The following is a 15,819-nucleotide window of genomic DNA, read 5'->3' as shown; positions in this document are numbered from 1 at the left end:
TTTTCAGAGACAGAGGCGGGAACAGAGCCTCTTCTTGAAGATGTGCTTAACGTAAACAAAGTACTTCAAAATAAAACGCCTAAACGTTAAATTACACGTGGTTAGCTCTTTAAAAACCGAAAATTATATATAAAAAAAAAAAAAACAGAATCACTAAATTTAGTGCATGTAAGCAATTTTTAGATTATATTGATTTTAGTTTATTATCAGTGTTATTAATACACAATTATTATTAAACTTTTACATAAAGCTCATGTTACATAATATAAACTACACACAATATGGGTTTCAGGGTTCCTGATACTTTGCTGATATCTGATTATCTGCATGCGACCTGGTTATGTTCCCAAAGTGACCAAGAAAAAAAAAAAAATCACTGCAACACTTTCAGCCCTGGAGATCTTGCATCAGTTAATCTACCACTGAAATATGAGCAATCCATACTAGTTCTAAGAACATAATTGTTCTAAACTGGAAAGACAAAAAGTAGTTTCTTGTGACTCTTTGTTCCACCCAGTGCCTGTTACTGTATGTTTCGCCACTACTTTAGGTTTTGCATACATGTCAATAATATCACTACCACCCCATTAAACTCCTAAAGTTAAACTACAGTATGAACCAACACAATTACAAGTAAACAGCTAGAAGAAGTAGTTAACAGTATTTGTACACATCAAAAAGTTGTTTAAATCACAGTCATAGTCTGAGCATCTGAACGTTTTGTGCTTTTCTAGATTCACTAGGAATTGTATGGCACATGGCATAATTTAATATATTACATTTTTCTCCTTAAATAGCTGCCTTTTTGCAGGTGCAGGTCACCTGGATCCAGGCAGAACAGACACCGTAAGAGTAAAGAGGCAAAACACACCTTTAACCTTCTCTCTCTTTATTCATAAATCAGCTTAGAGTCCACTGCACAGCGAGCACTGAGTGGACTGCGGGTCCAACATGACTGACTACCAACACTTTTAAACTGCTTTATACCCAGAGAAGCACAGTTCCATTAAGATACCAAACACGATGCTTTCGTTACATGAAGAGGTGGGAACATTTCACAAAGAGCATAATTCCAGTATGTCGAAGAGTCTCCACGATTTTTGGTTCTATAAATACAAGTTCCAGGGGTTTTTTTTCTCCTCTCTTTAAAATCACTGTTACTAAATCACTGAGATGTATCCTGATCAGGATGAGTCATGATTGATTGACTGATTCAGCTGCTATTAATATTTAGGTGACTGTGCGTCTGTGCGTTTGTGAACAAGAAAGAAACAGAAGTGTGTTAATATACAGAAATGACTGAAAGGACACCACTTTTACTGCACGTGGTGCTTTTTTTTTTCTTTTCTTTTTTAGGCTTTACAATTCTCTTTTTAACACTGCAATAATGGGACCGAGCAAATTTACACAAGGACTTTTTTTTTTTTTTTTTTAATTACTTAGTTATCTCTTTTTGATGCTGTCATTGCAGAGTGGTTTATATTTATGGATGAGTTCCTGTTTCATCTTGCTATCAGTCCATATACATGGGGGAGCTGGGAGAGGCCGGCATCTGATCCATGATCCTGCAGACGTAACCGGCTACGTCGACTGAGCGCTCCTCATACATCTGAATGAACGGATCTCTCTGAGGTGGATTAAAAAGAAACAAATTATTACATTAACTCAAACTCCTAGAAGAAAAAGAAAAACATGAAAGGTTAGGGTGACTTAACATGAACTCACCAGCAGCTCTTTGTACTTTGGCCTTTTTGATTCATCCTTTGTAAGGCTTGAGACGAAGATGAGAAAGAAAGCAGAGGTGTTAAATTACGGGAGGGTGCAGTTCGGTGATTAATCCACCGGGGGGCAGAAGAGAACACAGCACAGACTACAAAGAGACAGAAATTCTTGTCTATGGAGGTATTTCTTACCACACATTGACAAAGGCGATGAATTTGGGGGAGAAGCGCCTCTCCTCCGAGTTGCTGAGTTGCGGCGGGTCTCCTCTCACCACTTGGGTCAGCTGATCAAACACACTGTTCCACTTTGGGTAGGGAAACCGTCCCGTGGCCAGCTCATACTGAAACACATAGCATTAAAGTTCAAGCACACTGAGAGCGGAAAACTACAAATATGGCGTAAATCCCAACATTTTCTGCAGATTGCTTTATTTCTTAATAAACATTTACTGCATAAAGCATCTTTGTTTAGAGAAGAGAGCAGAGGTGCTACTCCACACTATATTTAAATGTGCTAACGGTTTAAAGGTGAACTTCAGACCTCCAACAATGATTATAGTGCAGGTTTATTGCTCATACTGTATGCACTGTCATCATGGGCCTAATAAAAGAAAGGTCGCGCCGTCTCTGGAAACCATGAGGCTTTCAGCGATTGGCTTTTCTTCCTTTGTTCTGGTCTGTGTGTGCTGAAGGTGCAGTGTGAAGAAGCTGGAGCACCGAGTACAGAGAAGCCTGTGCAAGCAGAGGGAGAACGTGCAGCCTGCATGTGAATCCAGAACCCTCTTATTGTGAGGTTAGGATGCCAACCAGTGTACCACCATACGAGATGTAATCCAAGAAGACTGCTTTTAGAACAAGTCTGCCACATTACCAAAACCAGTCACCACTGTTGTTTTAAACTGTATCTAACAGTTTAATATTCAGTTTGCGAGAAATTTAAGTCTTGTTAAAGTATTTGTTGATTTTTTGGGGAACCCCCCCAAAGCTTAAGGCTGACTCTGCCTTCAATAGGGATTTGTTGCAACGATGCCCTCTGTACACGTTCCTGTGCTTCAGTTTCTAGACCAAAAGAACAACATGCAAAATATGTAATACAATTTCCACAGTCATTTGTCCAGGTTCTTTCAGGACCTGAAGAGACGTAAGAAGAGCTGAAACTCACCAGTGTGATTCCCAAACTCCAGACATCTGAGCGGACATCGTAACCTTGCCGGGACGCGCTGGGGTCTATTCTCTCCGGCTGACAACAGAAACAGGACGAAGCAAGCACCTTTAAATTGAACACTGGTTTTCAAGGAAAAGAAAAGCTCATCAGGGGTTTTTAGTGATGGAAACAAACTACAAACCAGTGGTCCCCAACCTTTTTTGCGCCACGGATCAGTTTATGTCCAACAATATTTTCACGGACGGATAAATACAACAAAATAAAACCAGTACCGGGAACCAAAAAAAAGAACATTTATTCATAACACACAGGAAAATACCCAGGGAAACAGAGTTAACGATAAAAACGATTAAACAAGTAATGATAAAAACCCCCGAAAACCATAAATTTCACACCCGAGCCTCATCTCTCGCGGCCCGGTACCAAACGGGACCGCTGCTATAAACCACACGTGTGTTCATTAAAGATAAAAACAGTCTGAATCACTAACATATTAGCAAGTACATTAGTGAATTAATGTTCTGAGATGATGCATCTATGCTGTTGAACTGCTGAGACAGCTCCTGAGCAGGCTTATGCTCTGACCATAAGAGATAAACAGCGTGTGTCTTGGAGTCTTAGAAAAGGCGTTAACGCAGCTTTGAATCACCTCCCAGGTTGGAAAGGTTTGCCCCTATAATGCAATAACTGTGCTGCAGGCTTTAGACACCAGAGGTCACTGTGAGTGTTCGGTTTAAAACTGCACACCCTTTCTTCCTCAGCGTTAACAGAAAGAAAGCCCACAACCTCCACAGTGCAAGGAAAGAACAAAGGATTACTTTAGTTTGGATTTTAGGATCTAACCCAAGTGTTTCTCTTGCATTTTAAGTTGCACACAAGATGGTAAGAAAGAAATCTGTGCTTCCAAAACCAACAGCTAGCCCTAAGAGCACTAAACCAGCTCATCGCCTCTGGGCATGCTTCCGCCTGCACAACGACATGCCATCAGCTCTGAGGTTCATCAGCTCGCTGCCTCCTTCCTGCCTTGCGAGGCTTCTTCTGACATTATCAACCTTCACTTTGTCTCAGAGCCGCAGAACAGACACGGGAGCAAAGTGCGTCAGAGAGCTGCAGAGATCTCCTGCTGCAGCACTGAGAGGAGGAGGCACCTCGCTGGCCCATTTACAGGCCTGAATTAGAGGCTGATGTCACCCAGCTGAGTGGGACGCTCTGCGCTGCAGCAAGAGGCTGCACGCATCTACCAAGACTTCGTCTACACAACCACTGCACATAACGTTAGTGAAGAAATCATTAGACAGCATTTTTTTTTCATATCTGGATTTTCCTCTCCAGTAATCAGATTTGCATCTTTACCCTGAGAAACCAAACTTTATTAGGCTCTGAGCAAATCTGTAAAAGCCGAATAACTGTGCTGGATACAACCACAACCAAACTACTAAAGTAAAGAGAAACTGGTTCAAATTTAATACTTTAAGTATCTACAGAAAAAATAGAAAATTAGCCAAATTATTACAAACTTTATCAGAACCACTAACAGCTGTGAACAAGAGCTACTGGTCCTCTAAAGTCCAACATCCACATGCATCCGGTACAGGCTATAGCCTGAGGTAAAGTGTGTGCTCTGTTCCCAGCTGCACCGAGGTCTGTTTTTCTACGTCACTGAGCCTGTAGTAACCAGCAGCACGGCGGTCACACACCTGGTGTGTGTGCCAGCTGGAAACCAGAAACTGGAGCTGAGATTCCTGCACGCTGAGCTCACAGCCGTGGGAAGCTCCCGGGTAACTTGGTTCATACAGAGTCATGAATGAAGCGCCCTGCCGCGGCCTTTGGGAGAGCGGAGAGCGTGCAGAGGAGGCCGCGTACCGCCGGGTCCTAATATCGCCTAACCAAATTTAGAATGGAAACTGCTGCAGAGAGACAAGGAGGGCTAGGAGGTACGGAGGGTCAGAAGGAGGTGCCCCCCAGCTGACGTAACCCTGCGGCAAAAATAACCTCAAGCGATGATGTCATGATGAGATCACCTCTTTGAAAGCTTTGGTTGCATGCACACACGCAAGCATGTGTACGACACACAGTGTGATTAATGAGAAAAAGCAATGTGACAGATTATTTATCGTCAGATGTTTGACCTGTACATTTAAAAAAAATGTTTATCAGCATTTTAAATAATTTTTCCAAATAATAGCAACAGATCTCCAAATATTCTACTTAAAGTCTCATAAAGAACTAAAAATCCTTAGAAACACATATTCGACTGTTTCTTAAACAATTCATTTTTTCTCCTCTAACAGGATTTCAGGTATTGAGGATGGTGTCTCTGCACAGACTATCATTAAGACCTTCATGTGATAGAATAGGCTGAACTGTTGTAACCTCTGACTGTCTGTCGTTTACAGTCAGCACAAAACCCAGGAGGAACATTCAAGACCAGTAACCTTCTTACTGATAAGTGAAATTATTTAAAATAACCAGTTAATAGTTGATTGGTCCTCATTGTAACTACTCAACAGCTAAGTTCTTGGATTCTACGAGGCACTAGAAACCTTTGAGACTCTGCTTCAAAAATTCTGCAATTTATCAGATTTTGTCAGCTGCACTTTCATGCATCGACTCCATTCTACCACATCCCTGTGCTACTAAATACCAGATCCAATTAAGCAGCACAACACACTCAAAATATGCTGAACACAGGTTACAAAAAAAAAAAAATTGTGGAAGAAGCAAAACTTTTTATTAGAAAGCAGAAAAAGCTTTTTAATGCAGTCGGTGCAGTTTTATGTTCTGGTGATCATTGAAATTAATGCTTCAAATAAGTACCTAGAGGTGCTTCAGCTCATTTCAGGGACTCTGATGTTTATGAAACCTGTTTGAAGCGATCGTTGCCGCGTGACTCGCGTCATTATCCCGATGGCAGCAGCCATTAGAAGATGGTTAACTGAGTCTATTACGAGATGGGTAATTTGCAGGAAAAACACACAGTGAAGGTTCATTGTCTATCCCATCCCCAATCTCCCCAACTATCATTTACCCATAATGCATTTTGTAGCGTATATTACAAGGTCTTTCTCAGCCACTTTAAATTCAACTTTACTGGTGGCACTTTGTTTATTCAGTTATTCATGGTGCTGCAGTCAGGTATACAGAGAGCTTCACAAAAGCCAATTAGCTGTTTTTTGGGGGTTTTTTTTTTAAACATCCCATTAACCCACCTCTGTCCTGAACTAGACTCTTACTGTGAAAATTTCAAGAGATCAGCAGCTTCAGAGATACCAGAGTCTTTATACAAGGAGAAGACTTGAATAGAAATCTTAGCATGTTTCTATTTAGAGCTCTTCTAAGATGAGCAGGAACAAAGATTTTCAAACCTCATTTAGACCCGATTTTCAGGTAAAATTGCCACAAAAATGAGCCAATTTTGTGTTTTGTTTTTTTTATTGAATTTTTCTAGTGATTATAAACATGTTGTTTTAATGTTTCATTAACCACTGAAATTCATGTTATTGGCTCTTTCCAAGTAGCCACAATTTCTTCCATAAGAATGATGGAAATACACAATGACCAACGTTAGACGACACATTTTCTCCATCCTAATGTTTAACTCAAGCTGTGGTATTGTAGATGGCACTACTGGAACATGGCTGGTTCACTGAGTAACAGCATGGATAAGCAGGTGATAAATAAAGTGGACAGTGACTGAAATACTGGTTGGTCAGAGCTGTCATTTTCCATGAAGCTCAATGGACTCAAGCCGATTTGTGGCTAACTCTACTTCGGTAACCTCATCCTGTTACTCACCGCCATGTACGGTCTGCAACCGGCATCTCTGGTTTTGGCGATGGAGTCCACCAGCTGACCGCTGATGCCAAAGTCACACAGCTTTATGTTGCCGTTCCTGTCCAGGAGGATGTTTGACGGCTTAATGTCTGAGTTAAGAGACACGGCTGGTGAAAAGACACGCAATGATCCAAATGCATTACAATGGTGAAAGTCAGGTATCCTCTTACCTCTGTGTATAATTTTCAAGTTTTCTTTTAAGTGGTTAAGCGCCTTCACAGTCTGTAACATGCAAAAACAGTTTAGGACAACAAGACGATAATCGGGCTTCTAATATGGATAAAATAAGGAAGACTCAAGTCCAAAAAACTTACAGCTAAAGTTATTTTTCCTAATATTTCTTCTGGAATCACATCATCTAATGAGCCATATACAAACTTGTAAAATTTGTCTAACGAGGTAGCCATAAGTTCCATACAAATCCAGCAGTCCCCCTGAAAAAACAAACAAACAAGGAATATTCAGTCACTTGTTTCCTTTGAGGTGAGACATTATTGTTCATTCTGTAACAAAGTGACTTCATTTCACCTCTCTGAACAGAGCACCATAAAACTGCACGATGTAAGGACAATCACTACTTCTCATAACCACGTCCAAGTCCATCAACAGCTGCTTCTGTTCTCTCTCATCAACTGTTGATCGAATCCTCTGAAAATGACAAAATGCTTCCATACGTATCAAACAGACTCACAGACATCGCTCCCGTGTTCAGTTTTAGCTCAGACAGAGAAAGGGCAATGATCACCTTGACCGCCATGATCTGGTTACTCGGCTTGTGCACCATCTTGTTGACGGAGCCGTAAGCTCCTCGGCCGATCTCGCCCAGATCTTTGAGATCTTCGGCTGTGAAGTCCCAGTGCTGCTCTGGGGAGATCTTCAATTTTCCCGAGGACTCAATGCTGTGTGTCCTCAGCCTCTCTCTGAGAGGGAAGAAAGAAAGAGCCGGCCAAAATAACGAGAAACTGGATGAACTACATTAACAGACAAGCCTGGGGGAAAGCTCACTCACATGTGAGGGTTCTGGAAGGGCGGCCCGGCCGTGTTCAGTGTGAATCTAGTCATGGGTTTGATGGGAGGATTGGCAAAGTTCAGCTTCAGGGCTTTACGTTTACCTGAGCGAGAGAAACATGAATCAAACGCCGATGAAACGACCAAACTCATCCCACACGACAGCTCCGAATGATCAGTGATTGAAAACGATACCAACCATGAAATGAGGCAACACAAGGACTGGGCAGATGATTAAATGCATCCCAACCTCCTGAAATCTATAGATGACATGCTTTTTATAGATTATTGGGATGGGAACTGGCAACCTCTGCAACACCTGCATATTTACAAAAATACTCATCCGCAAGCCTTCGAACATATTGTTGGTAATTTCGCCAATTTTTCTAAACTTAGCTACCCCATGAAAAGACCAAAGAGATGAGTTTGTGAGCGGTGTAGCATTTCTGTTCCATGACATTCTTTATTACTTTCTGGATTCAGTCCATTCATCCATTTTCTTCGTTCTTGCAGTGAGGTTCGAACCACTGCGCTGTGGATTCAATCCACATCCAGAAACTTTTGAAAGGGTTCTTCACGATTGCCTAAATGCAAATCTCAATATTATAAGAAAACCTATTCCATTCAATTTTCTTTATGTAGCTTTAAATCACAACAACGGTCTTCAGACGACCCCCTGTGAGCAAGCACTTGGTGACAGTGAGAAGGAAAAACTCCCTTTCAAAAGGAAGAACTCTCCGCAGAACAAGGTAGAAGGGGAAAAAAAGAAAATAAATATTAATGATAATTTGGAAAAAGTCTAATGTCACCATCTTGAGGTTCTCAACAAAATTAAAAGAATTCAAACTTCATGAACTGCAGGGCCCCAGTTTTACAGATTTATTGCATTCATCTTCATCAGACAACAATGCAAAAAGCACCACCTGAGGTCACATGCTTCTAGTCACATGGATGTTGTTACCAACTGGAACATGAAGACAGAGGTAAACAAATCTGTCTTCAATATCCTTCTGCATCCAGGGATTCAATTCAGGCATGCTGCAGAGAGAATTTTCATCCCCGATAGAGATATGCAGTCTCAAACTGCACAACAGCATTAGCATGAACACACATATTGGAGTTTATTGGATTAAAATGGGATTAATCCACCAATGAAAACAGTCCCCAACAAACGTACAACTTTTCCAGTTTAAATAATGTCTGCTTAAAACCACACTGGCTGTAGCTTTTGGGAAACCGATAAAAACACAGGACGTTTTTATTTCTATTCAGGTTTGCTGACAGCTCAGTCAGTTACTTTGGTCTTTTCATGGGAACAATACAACCCTCACCCAACCACATTTTTCATAAAGCTCATAATAATGGAATTAAAAAGAAAAACATGGTGGGTCCGATAAGATGCATTCTAAAGTCAGAAGTTTTATAGATTTGGAGTACTAGATTGTCTTTGTACGGGAAGCAGACAATCTTGTAATATTTCCATGTTGAAATCCAGACGGGGTTTTTCCTGGCTGACTAGACACGTAAGCATGACTGAGTAACAAACAGAAGGCAATGAGTTATCTTGATTAAAAGATCAGCGCACTTTCCTAATGTTTGTATTTTTTGTGATTTTTGAGGAAATGGACAAAAAAAAAAAAATCTGATAATAACACTAAAAAGTTTACTTGGAAAAACAAGTGAATGAATCTCTTTTTGAATAAATCTACTTTAATCAAAAAAATGCAAATAAATAAGTGAGTGGAGCAACCTCACTGACTCAACTGCAAGCAGGCTGATACTGGTGTACAGTCAGTTGCCAGTTTAGTATCATTAGCTAAAACTGAAACGATCTACTTGAGCAGTCCTGCAAAAAAATCCTCCCTCGTGAAGGTCGTTCAGACAGCTGTTCTAAGCACTCAATGTTGCCTCATCAAAACAATCAGGGTACATCAAACAACAGAAAAACCAATCAGTCCTGGTAATATAATGGGTATGCATCTTTATAATTTACAACTCATACATAGTAAAGAGGCGGGGCTTTTCAAAGTAAATCTGATATCTCCATGATGACACTTGATGATGTATAATAATCTTTAAAAAAAACAACACCTTAAAAGTGAAAGAATGAAGATGATTTCAGGGAAATCTATGTTATTGCTTTACACAGGTGTTTGATCTGCAGGTACTGATATAAATGTGGTGGCCTAAATAATAGAAAAACCTGTAGGTACAATGCATCCTTGAGTTAAATCCAAAGTCATCTGGTCCTCTGTTACCTACGACATTCTCCAGAGACCAAAGACACAAAATAACCAAGATCCATTGGATGACAGCACCTTTCAACTCTGGGTCTAGGGGGCCACAACAGCAGAACATGGCCTAAGAATAAGTTTTCCCCAATTGGAGACTCTGCCAGACACTCCCAGACGACCCTCAATCTGCAGTTGGATGCGACAGACCTCATACACAAGCTCTAGCTTCTTTCTTCATAAGAGGGGTGGCGTTCCATGTCCCTAACACCAGTCAGGGCAGCCGTGGACCAGACGACAAGGGCCTCCACTCAATCCGCAAGTAACCAAACCCCTACAGCTCCTCACGCAGTTGGTAGGAGTCGTAGCGGGTACTATAAAGAGGAGGATTTACTGCAGGACTGCTAGATTGGACCGTTTGGCTGTACAGACCAAATAAAATAGCAGATGAATGCAAACTAGGCACAAAAACCAGTGAGAAATGATCATGTCACTGTTTATGTTTCTCATAATCATAACTTGCATTACCATCTGGCTTTGTGCAAAACTAAGAATTTAAAGACTCAAATTTCCAAAGCATGTCAACAGTAGATGAAAAAATACCCAGACACTGACGTTGATGCAGAGACAGAAATCCAGCATGCTGCTTAAACCACCTCCACTTACAATGCAAACAGACCAACCCAAAGATAAACATGAAGGGGGGTGGTGGGGGGGGGGGATGTAAGAAAGAAAAAAATAAAATGAAATATATATTGGGAAACATGCTCCTCAGGCCAACTGCTCTGATTTCACCTTGAATCGAAGGACAGCTCACTCCACCCAAAATACCACAGGAATGCGAGTGCTGAAATTCCACTAGGTTTCAATGGAAGAAGTTGTGTGAAATGACAACTTCACAGTGTGCGTACCTTGTCTCGACAAGAAAGGGCTATGCTGGAGTGCACCAATGCCAAGGGGAGGGAAAAAAAAGTAACACACAACACTTATACAGGCACTACTTATGCTGGTTAGTTGCACACTGAAAACCAGCCAGGTAGAGCTTCCATTGCACTTTTTAAACTGGTGTTTCTTTGGTTGGCAGAAGGGGGAGAGGGGGGTCCGTTGAGAGATCTCGTGCCAAAATATCAATGGAAGCTCTGAATTTTAGGCTTGTGCCGACGAGAACAGACACGCTTTTCCTGGAAGTGTGTCTGACAAAAAAATAAAAATAAAAGTATTTTTGCGCAGCACAAAAATCCTGACGTGGACAAAACAAACAACATTTCTATAACTGCATGCGTCTGTAGCCTGATATATCCTGATATCTGAAAAGGTCATATTAAAAGCATCAGGTACCGGCACAAGCCTACTTGAACCCATCAGAAGTTTTGACTCAGATTAGTGAAGAACAGCAGGACAGACTCCCCCATACCAGACTGTCAGGCAGAAACAAAGGGATGAGAACTGTTGGTGCTGAAGCAAAAGAGATTTGGCTTACTTGGGGGAGCTCCAGACAGGTTTATCTGAAACCCTAGAGGTGAGAAGACAGCTTTTTATTTTTATTATATTTCACCTTCCATATGCCAGCCTGTGTTATATACCTCAAGAGATAGACTACTACTTTGTCAGTTTTGACTTTGACATCCCAACAACTCAAAAGCCCGAGAAGCAATTTACAAAAACTGCCCTGGCTTTAGTTTCGGAGCTGTCAAACATTCGGGTGCATCTATCGCAGGTTAAATGCATTTCCTGAATGGCAATGCACTGGCATGCACGCATGTTTATGAGCCAAGCACTTGGAGCAGGATGAGGTGTCAGTCAGTGAAGAAGGAAAAATGGCCTGCAGGTAAAACTAAAAAGGAACGAGCATGACTTATGATCGTGAAATTATTTGAACTTAAAAACAACAACAACAACAACAACAACAAATGTGTACATAAATAAAACACTTTTGTTTTTCCTCTTAGGACAGCTCACCATCCATCAGCATCACGGGAGGAGTTAGGAATCGTTAGTTAGCAGCATTAAAATGAAAGATGAAATACAGTCAGGGAAAAGTAAACAGAGACAGGATTACGTGACGTAAATGTAAATATAAAAATTAAACAATCAAAGCACTTGAAGGTTATGTTATCGCTAACGTTAGGCTTAATTAAAGTGGCATAAAGTTTATTATTGTGACATCTACGAGGGCTGAAAAATGCATGCATCTCATTTACACTGATTACATTAAAGTGAAATACACCTAATTCCAATCAAGCAATATTCACCTTCATGATTCAGGGATTCTTACATCAGTATATTGTGAGATTTATTTTCTAAATCAGAGTATGTAATAGCTGTTTCATTTTCCCAAGAATTTACTATCCAGATTAAACACTGTATTTTTAAAGTCATCTGCTTATCTGACTCTACTAAGTCAAGGAAATGTGTAGCTACCTGTTTCACTCTGACATCTCCAGCAGGTGTTGGACTCTGAAAGTTAAAATGAGAGACTGTTTGTACAAAAACCACAGCATAGGTAAAGAGCATTTTCGTGTGGTGGTGCTGAGAAAGCCTTCACTACTGTCTGCACAAGCAAGTATGGAGATGTGCTGCACTGAGTTGCATAAACCTGCTGCTTAATAGATCTGCAAATAATGCATCCAATATAACTAAACTCCAATAACGAATCCAGCTATTTAACTTACGTTATTTCCATCAACGTACAGCAAATACTTCTGAGAAAATCTTAATCGTTGGGCGTTTTGATAAAGTCAGCCTACGTAACACTAACATAACTGAGGTGCAAGCCACCGTGTACGTGTGGAAGATCATCTTGAATGTCAAGAGTGCTGCAACCCAAGTGCATTCAGAAACACTGCTCTAATCTAAGCTGAACAATGTCCCTCCACTGTCTGTGTTATTTACCAACATAAATATTTTAATAGGTTTATGTACGATAAAGAAATATCACCGCTAGCTAAAATTGCCTGTTTTTGTAATGGGACTTGGCGAGATTATGTCCAGGCAATAGAAAAACAGGATGCAACGGGGCAATAAAACACCAAAAAATGGTAACAAGGACATTTAACTCGTTAGCAAAGAAATAATAAATTGATTATTTTTCCAATTGGGGAACTCGGCAATAACAGCTCTCCTGTCTGAGAGGGGATGCTAGTCCGCTCCCTTGGGAATGTTTTTCAGTCCTGGGAGTAGCCTGAGCCTCCCACGGCTAGCCTTGCTAACGTTAACCTTCACTGCAGCAGAATGTGAGCCCTCCCCTCCTCCTCCAGCTTCACCAGAATATTTTCCCACCGCCTCCCACTTACCCTGCATGCTGCTCATGGTGGTAATGTGCTGGGACTGGGACTGCTGGTGTGCTCCTGCGTTGTTGCTGCTGGGTGTTGTTGAGTTGTTAGGGCTGGGAGTCGCCATTGTTGTGTGTTTGAATTCCATCAGCAGCACCCGGAGCTGCAATGCAGAGACTCGGAGAGCAACTTCACTCCCTTCCCCACGGCCACTCTAACCGTTGCTAGGCTAACAGCCGCAAAAAAAGGCAGGCAGCGGCGCTTGAAATGCCGTAAATTGCTACAGCTTTTTAAAACGTCAGGGCTACGTTAAAGGCCACCTTTGTACCAACGTTAAAAAAAACAAACATACAGCCAGCTAGGCTAACTAAACTGGCTATCCCAGAGGCTTTACGACCCGCAATCAGCTGACCAAATGACACGGACATGTCAACACCCACTGTTTGGAGGGCTAACAGTGCCAACATGAAATGCGTCGATAAATAATTCATTATCCCTGACGTTCTCACACTGCAGGCGAAAGCGCACCAAATCCGATTTTTTTGACCCTATGCGACCCATATCCGATCATGGTATGACAGTGTGAACGGCACAAATCCGATATTTTCAAATCCGATCTGGGTCACTTTCGTATGTGGTACTGAATCCGATACATATCCGATGTTTTAGAAAGCGACTGCTGTTTGAACGGTCATGTCGCATTAAATCCGTCTTTTACGTCACTGACACAAGACAGACGCCAATTATCAGCACCGGAGAAGCGCCTGAGAAGACATCGCGAACGCTTCCTGGCCATCCAGTGTAGATGTCAGTGAAACTGTTGGGAAGACAACGTGAACATTTTATTTGTACTGTATAATCTGCAGATTCTGACAGAAATCTGCAGCTATCCTTTGAAGCACCGCTCCTCTCTAAAACAGCAATAAGGATCATTATTAGGTTATTTACATTATTATGTAAATAACAAAATAACTTAAAGTAAAAATTGGGAAACGTAAAGTCCGAAGTCTTTATATTAAGGGCCATCAGTCAAACAATACTGTTTGGTCTGGGTCTAAACAGCGCGTTGTGTGACATCTTCTTTTGCGCATGCGGGCCGCTTTGAGCGTTCACACTAGAGCGCGTTCGCATTTTATCTGTAGTGTGAACAAGCAGACAAAAAAAATCGGATTTGATCAAAAAATTGGAATTGAGCATTAAGACCTGCAGTGTGAACGTAGCCTAAGTGAACGGACATAAACACTGGACTCATTTGGAAGACGGTGGTGAAAAACGGTACACCAGTATATTAGATATAATATGATAATTAATCAACAGACTGTTCTGTGTAGATCTCTCCTAAAAATACTATAAATGTGTACATAACTCTCAATTCTCATTGAAAAAGCCCTTTTCATATTCATTTGTTTGTTGTTATTTGTTGTTTGTTAGACTTTCAACACTTATAACAGACAGCTCATGTTTAGAATACAGTTGACTAAATTTTGATAACAAATATTTTTTTTAATCTGGCATGATATCACTCTTCAGCATCTGCTGGTCCAGATGTTTCTGAAAAGGTTCTGAGTTCTTTCCCTGCATTCAAATATTTTCAGTGTCAGTTAATTGATGTTAATTAATTAATTGAAAATAAAACGCTATAAAGAAGTATAATACAATCTGAACATCAGGTATAAAAACAAGCAAGTGACACAATTTAAAATATACTGACAGTGCTCCACTGAAACTGTCCAGTCCAAGATTAACTTTGATATCAGCAAAACTTATTTGTTGTTGAAGAAATAAAACACTGAAATGAAGAAAACATCACCTGTTTGATATCACCTAAGAGGAGTAAATCCAGTTTTTCCATCCATTTAGAGATTAGGGTGAGTGCTTTGGAAACAGAGTGCTGGGAATAGACTTCTTTTCAGGTGTGCCAATTAGGTGAGATCTGACAGCCTGGGCAGCTCATAGCTGCTAAGGCAAACTGGGTGTTAGGCTAACCACAGATTTCCAAAAACAATGGAGCACTTCTCCAAGTAGACTCTACATTGACAAATCATTTAGACATTTGAAGATCGTGTCACTACATTCACAACTAAAAAATAAATAAAAATAAGAAAAAAAACCAAAGTGTATTTGGTGAATGTAACAACAGAAAAAGCATTTGACTTGCACTTTGTCCCACGATCCTCCATCATTACCAGTTGGGATTTGGGATACCTGGCAGCCAAGTGGACACCAACACTAACTGATTGTGGCAGTCATCCATTCTCTGTCTTGACTTGCTGTACAGGGTAACCATATGCTAGAGTCTGTTGGCGATTGACAGCGTAAATTATTCCATGATGCACTGCAGCACAGGAAATACAAAATAATAAAACAGTGAAATAACTCAGTATGTTTTCAAATAAAATGAATGGATATTTATTAAATCAATTATATTGTATTGTATTGTATTTATTTACGGCTTGATTTCATTCATGTAACTTCATTTATTTATTTAGTTATGTCATTTTGGCACCTTTGTCCCTCCATACATAAGTAGCGGTCGACTCGCGAGCAGCAGACAGAACCGACGTTCAACGGAGTTTGTTTCAAAATAA

General features: G+C 40.7%; 1 protein-coding gene across 2 annotated transcripts; it reads right to left on the bottom strand.

Moving 5' to 3' along the window:
- Nucleotides 1–872: 872 nt before the first annotated feature.
- map2k4a (mitogen-activated protein kinase kinase 4a) lies at nt 873–13,787 on the bottom strand. 2 transcript variants are annotated; one of them, XM_085404724.1, is made up of 13 exons: nt 13,253–13,787; nt 12,381–12,416; nt 11,440–11,472; nt 7,730–7,832; nt 7,466–7,640; nt 7,249–7,368; nt 7,035–7,154; nt 6,891–6,942; nt 6,682–6,809; nt 2,884–2,961; nt 1,914–2,062; nt 1,726–1,771; nt 873–1,627 (listed from the first exon to the last, which is right to left on the bottom strand). In XM_085404724.1, exons 1-13 carry the CDS (start codon nt 13,377–13,379, stop codon nt 1,514–1,516), a joined length of 1,281 nt encoding a protein of 426 aa, XP_085260850.1. In that variant the 5' UTR covers nt 13,380–13,787; the 3' UTR covers nt 873–1,513. The 2 variants fall into 2 exon arrangements, with proteins under 2 accessions (XP_085260850.1, XP_085260851.1); XM_085404725.1 differs by lacking the exon at nt 11,440–11,472 and having other exon boundaries at nt 13,253–13,781.
- Nucleotides 13,788–15,819: the final 2,032 nt, after the last annotated feature.

The sequence above is a fragment of the Rhamphochromis longiceps genome, linkage group LG4 (assembly GCF_057381845.1).
Source record: "Rhamphochromis longiceps isolate RC_006_pf linkage group LG4, R_longiceps_female_GT1.1, whole genome shotgun sequence".
NCBI lineage: Eukaryota > Metazoa > Chordata > Actinopteri > Cichliformes > Cichlidae > Rhamphochromis > Rhamphochromis longiceps.
Note: the sequence above shows the minus strand (reverse complement) of the source record. Positions and strands in the feature narration are given on the sequence as shown.

Coding starts and splice junctions, on each gene's coding strand:
- map2k4a (XM_085404724.1), bottom strand. CDS start 13,379: ATGGAATTCAAACACACAACAATGGCGACTCCCAGCCCTAACAACTCA. Junction 11,473..12,380: donor GAGATGTCAGAGTGAAACAG/GTAGCTACACAT, acceptor TCTCACCTCTAG/GGTTTCAGATAAACCTGTCT. Junction 6,943..7,034: donor TAGGAAAAATAACTTTAGCT/GTAAGTTTTTTG, acceptor TGCATGTTACAG/ACTGTGAAGGCGCTTAACCA.